This window comes from Drosophila tropicalis, unplaced genomic scaffold, assembly GCF_018151085.1.
Source record: "Drosophila tropicalis isolate 14030-0801.00 unplaced genomic scaffold, ASM1815108v1 contig_593, whole genome shotgun sequence".
Classification (NCBI taxonomy): domain Eukaryota; kingdom Metazoa; phylum Arthropoda; class Insecta; order Diptera; family Drosophilidae; genus Drosophila; species Drosophila tropicalis.
This window is the reverse complement of record NW_027173070.1, coordinates 12,723,319-12,729,232: the sequence shown is the minus strand read 5'-3', so window position 1 is coordinate 12,729,232 and position 5,914 is coordinate 12,723,319. Positions and strand designations below refer to the sequence as shown.

Here is a 5,914-nt window from a genome sequence, read left to right as displayed (position 1 = left end):
CGGGGAATTAGCTCAAGATCGCAGTCCAAAAATTATGATTCTATTTTTCTTTTAATTTCTTTTTTTTCCAGCGTTTAATTTGTTCTACGAATTTTGTCAATTCGCATGAATTCGCATTTGAAGTGAAAAGCTGGCAAAAATTCAACAATTATATGCGGAGACGCATTTTACGTAACATTATGCAGAGCAAGGATAACAAATAAAGGCAAACGGTCCCTGGCCATTGTTTTGAAGATTTCACTTTCGAAAAATTCCACGGTAGTTCACATTAACCGCCTGCCGTGTTCAAGACACGACCTTGGGCTTACCTAACTAAGCAAACTCAAAAACCTGAACCCGATTTTCATCATAAGGAACGGGCCGTTTGGCCGCTTTTGGCCTTGCCATAAAAATCTACATAAAACCATTTAAAAGTCAATCCGCAAAAGTCACCAAGACGATCTGTTTGAGTGTGGAAAACTATGCATGTTGCTTGTTTTTAAGGGTTTTCCTTTACCTGGAACACTCGGCGAATGTTGTTGTCGTTAGTTTTTTAGTAGAGTGGTTGCAGTTTTTTATGATTTTTATTCTGTTGGTCTTTGGTTTTTCTTTTTTTTAAGACGTGTGCCAGCAATTAGTTAACCATTAAGTCATGCCAACTTCCACTTTCCAACTTCCTGCAACAGGACGATTAGAAATCAAAGAGCACAAAAACCAAAAAAAAACTCACTCACTTTCACTTTGGTTGTCGCCCCTTTTTATTATACTTTTCGCTGAGTGCCTTTGAGTGTGTCAGGGTGGGGAAGGGATCCAACGAGGACGAACAGCGACAACGAAGGCGATGACGAGGCTTTGTTTACTTCCTGTTTACTCTTACGGCGCACGCTTGAGTTTTCCACCCCGTCTACGCATCTCTTTTTTCTTGACTTTTGCTATATTCGCGCTCTCTCACTCGCTCGCTCCCTTTGCTGTGTGTGTGTGTAACTTTCCTTATTAATATTCTCCAATTCATCCCCTTCGCGCGGCTGAGTTTTTCTTTGCAAAGGGGAAATTGTGAGTTGAGTTTGAGTCTTGAGTTTTTTTTCTATCAGTTTGTTGGGGCACAACGGAACTCTTCTTCTACTTCGGAATGATCCTTGCTCCTGTTTCACTTCTTTTTTATGAAGGCTCTTAAAAAACGGAAGTGCTCTGGTGTTAGTTTTTTGTGTTGCTTAGGTAGTTTGTTTGTTTTTTTTTGCATAGTTTTTTATTATTTCCCACCAAATAAAAAACGCAGCCCAAGTCATAAAACCATAAAAGTTTTTTATACTCCCTGAACATTGCATAAAGTTTTTTTTTTCAAAAGTCAACTTTTTTATGGAACTGTAACTAGAGCATAGTTTTTTCTTGTTTTTTTTTTTTTTATATTTCTTCCTTGAGAGTTTCTTTAGCTGCTAGCTGCCATCTCTATCGCACTAATTTGCATATGCCAAATCGACGGAGGAACCAAAAAACAAAAAGTGTATAGAAATGCTTAGGTAGAAAGTGAGAAAGAGCTGCAAAAAGTAACTCAAACTGAGTTTTTTACAACCAACAAGCAAGGCCAAGGCGAAGAGAGAGAGAGAGAGGGAGAGAGACAGGATGGAATGGACTACCTGCTTGCGTATGGGTAACATTTTTCGCCGTTGCCCTTTGCCTTCTTACTCTACGTTTCGAATGGCTGAGTGAGAGCGAGCAAGCGAGCAAATGATTGAGTCGCCCTCCGTGTGTGTGTGTGTGTGTGTGTGTGCCATAGAGGAGAGGGTGAGTGTGGCGAAGCGTACTTATAGTTAGCGCACGCAGCGAATTTGTATCAGTCGTGATTTGGCTCTGACAACGAGAGGAACACATTGCAACTACTACACATACACACATACTCACACACACTCACTCACTCACACAATCTCGATCATTATCATCGAAGCAACAATCAAACCGTATAACTCGACACGAAACAAAATTTGTTGCTTCTCTCAACTCACCAAAGGATTTTTTTTCTCATACAAAGGATACTACCCACTCCCCAGCACAGCTTCGGCTTGTCGTCGCTCTCTTTTTAAATATATAAGAACGTGTTCAGTCATTCGCTTGCCATCATTCCTCAGCGGCAACTCGTCACGTCAACAACTGAAATAAAACTTCAAATATATATTCAACAAAGAAACGCGTAATTTAACCAAATACCTCAAACCAACATAAAAAACAAAAAACAGAACAAAAAGTTATACTACCTCATTTTGTATAATCGGAAAAAAAACTGTGCAAAAAAACAAAACTTTCTACCTCAAAGTACAAAAAGTGCAAATTTGTTTAACAATTTAACAAAAAAATTATAGTTAAAACCAAAGTAAATACAAAAAAACAAAAAACGCTGCTCAAATGAAAATTTTTGTGTTCTAAAACTAAAATTTGGCAAATATATTTTGACAAGTGAAGATATTGAAAAACAAGGAACCACACAACAAATGGCCATATCCATGCTACAGGACGCACAGACACGAAGTAAGTACCAGGAAAAACTTATAGTAAATAATATAGAAAACCAAAAACTAAAAGGAAATGCAACAAATTTCCTAGTGCTTTAACTAAAGTTTTGCCTAAAGTTTCACTGCCAAAAAGAACTTGGGAAAAAGAACTCGTAACAATAACGACGTCTTAATGCCTTCAACTTACGCCATTTTGCGTCACACACACACACACACGCACACACTCACAGTATTTTTGGTGGCAATTAAGTTTTGTTTACAAGTTTCTTTTTTTCGTCGGCTAACCGGCATGTCTAACTCATTTATGCAACGCCCACCAAAACAGAGCGTTTCTAGCCCTTTTTCTCTCTCTTTTTTTTGGAGAAACTCTCTCTCTTTTACACACATGTGGCATATGTGAGAATTTGGCATGCTCTTATGTTGAACTTCGCTTGCTCTTAAGCAAACAGTCTTTTCCCTTAGTCCATTTTTTTGTTGTTGTTTCTGGCAGGACACGTGCCAAAATGTGAACTTTTCGTTTATTTTCCTTTTCTGTTCATTGCTTGACATCGGGGTCACCATTTTACTTTGACCATTAAAGTGAATGTTTGTGACAGTTTCAGTTCGACACTCAGCAGGAGGATAACATTCAATTTTTTACACAAACGAATTTGTACCTTTTTGCTAACTGTTTTCTTGTTTTTTGTTTCTTTTTTTAGGCCTTGCTGCTGCCTTAGCCGGCATTAAACGGGAAGAGGTCGTTGTCGATCGCTCCATGTCGTTGTCGCCACCCATGTCAGCAAATACCTCGGCCAACAGCGCCGCCATGTACCCGGCCATGGGTCTGCAACAGGCCGCCGCTGCCTCAGCGTTCGGCATTCTATCACCCACACAATTGTTGGCCGCTAATCGTCAGGCGGCTGCTTTTATGGCCCAACTGCCCATGAGCACACTGGCCACCACACTGTTTCCCCACAATCCCGCCGCACTGTTCGGAGCCTGGGCGGCCCAGCAGCAGCAGCAACAGACAACACAAGGAACCCACCTGCACTCACCGCCAGCGAGTCCCCATTCGCCTGTGTCGGTGTCCGGCTCCTCGGTTACGGGAAAACATTTACTCACATCGCCCAGCAGCACTCCCCAGCATCCGGAGCCCGTGAAAAAGGCACGCAAATTGTCGGTTAAGAAGGAATTCCAAACGGAAATCAGCATGAGTGTCAATGATTTGTATCATACGCCGGGAGGACCCATTTCCCCGCCATCCAGCGGCAGTTCACCCAATTCCACACATGAAGGCACAGCCACTGGTGGATCTGCTTCGTCAAAGGATCCCTCTCGTGATAAGAGCTTCACCTGCAAAATCTGCTCCCGCAGCTTTGGCTACAAGCATGTCCTGCAAAACCATGAACGCACCCATACCGGCGAGAAGCCCTTCGAGTGCCCCGAATGCCACAAGCGTTTCACCCGGGATCATCATCTGAAGACACACATGCGTTTGCATACGGGCGAGAAGCCGTATCATTGCTCTCACTGCGATCGCCAGTTCGTCCAGGTGGCCAACCTGCGCCGTCATTTGCGTGTCCACACCGGCGAGCGTCCCTACACCTGCGAGATTTGCGATGGCAAGTTCAGTGACTCCAACCAACTGAAATCCCACATGTTGGTGCACAACGGTGAGAAGCCATTTGAGTGCGAACGTTGCCACATGAAGTTCCGCCGGCGTCATCATCTCATGAATCACAAATGCGGCATCCAATCGCCACCGACACCAGCCCTATCCCCAGCCATGAGCGGAGACTATCCTTTAGTGGCTCCCACTGCCTCAGCGTTGGATTCGCATGCTTCTAGCAAATTCGCCGCCATGTGCTCCAGCTATGGCGGTTCTGAGGAATCCGTTGATTTGGTCAAGAGTCCTAGCAGCGGCATGGCCATGGAGGAGGATGCTCCATTGGACTTGTCTGAAGATGGTGCCAGCTCTGTGGATGGTCACTGCTCTAGCAGCATGGCACGCCGCAAGGCTCAAGATATCCGTCGAGTATTCCGACTGCCGCCTCCCCAGATCTTGCATGTGCCCAGCGATATGCCCGAACAGACCGAACCCGAGGATCTGAGCATGCATTCACCACGCTCTGCCGCCTCCCACGATCAGGAGCAGAACGAGGACATTGATCTCGATGAGCTCGATGATGCAGCTGCTCTATATATGCGTCATTAGGCGTAGAACAAAAACGTGTTCAGTAAATAAGATTGTATATAGTGTTTCCCCTCACCTACACATTTAGTATCTCCCCCCTCTCTCTCACTCTCTCTCTCTCTCTCTATCTCTTGAAGTGTGGTCAGCATTCATCAGATGAAGCTGCGGCCGCATCTTGATACAAAATTGAAAATTTTGATGAATTTTTGTCGGAACAGGAATTTAATGCTAAGTACAAGTTAAAACTCTAAAAAAAAAACCACAAAAAACACAAGAAAAAACTTAAGAAAATTGTACAAAAAAACAAAAAACTCATTGCTTAAAAATTTGCTTAAAAAAACAAACAAAACCAAAATCCCAGCTAAATTGTGTGCCATTTTGTTTAGTTCTTAAAAGGAAGATCAAGAAATTGTATATAACAAACAATTGTAATTATATAGGTAAAAACATATACATATATATATATATATATATAGCAAAAGCGAATCCAAATCAAAGTCCCATCTAATTATAATTTTTAGTATAAATTCATTTAATTAATTTCTAATTTTAATTGCAAAAAACAAATTCTCAAAGAAAAAAAACCAAACACGCCAATGCCAATCACAATACAGAAAATCAAAATTAACTTTAAGTTATTACAGCAACAAAAACAAAAACAAAAAATTAAAACAAATTTAGATATAATTGCCATTGAAAAATGTTTTGTTTGCCATATAATTATTATTTAAATTTTAGTCCTTAAACGTTTTATTGCATGAATCTCGTTTTAATTTTTATTATTATGATTATTATTATTATTAACAAAAAAATATATTGAAAATCAAAACAGAAACATTTTTTAGTTTTTTTTATTTCACTTTAGTTTTCTTATTTTTTTCAAACAAATATCCAACAAATATATATATACATACCTATATATATATATATATATCTAATAACATATATCATTTAAATAGTTTAAAGAGAAAAATTGAAATTTTAGATAAACAAATTAAGCAAGTGAACCAAGTAAAAACAGGAAGAAATACTATAACCGATTACCTCCAGAAACCTCTTTGTATCAAAACAAACAAACAAAACAAATTGTTGTGAGCTCCAGCATACATACATATATACAAATGGATATATATATATACAACAATAGCAACAATTTGTGCAAATATGTACAATACACATGAATTTATATACAAAAATCTCCCCAAAAATCCATTAGATATATCAATTTTTATGCATATTTTTAAAGAAACAGCATTTA

The 5,914-nt window shown here is 39.9% G+C and overlaps 1 protein-coding gene across 1 annotated transcript; it reads left to right on the top strand.

The window, feature by feature from the left end:
* The first annotated feature begins 2,259 nt into the window (after positions 1–2,259).
* Positions 2,260–5,044, top strand: Kr (Kruppel). Its single transcript, XM_068290296.1, has 2 exons — positions 2,260–2,499; positions 3,182–5,044. The coding sequence occupies exons 1-2, from the start codon at positions 2,463–2,465 to the stop codon at positions 4,675–4,677; spliced, it is 1,533 nt and encodes a 510-aa protein (XP_068146397.1). The 5' UTR covers positions 2,260–2,462; the 3' UTR covers positions 4,678–5,044.
* The last annotated feature ends 870 nt before the right edge of the window (positions 5,045–5,914 follow it).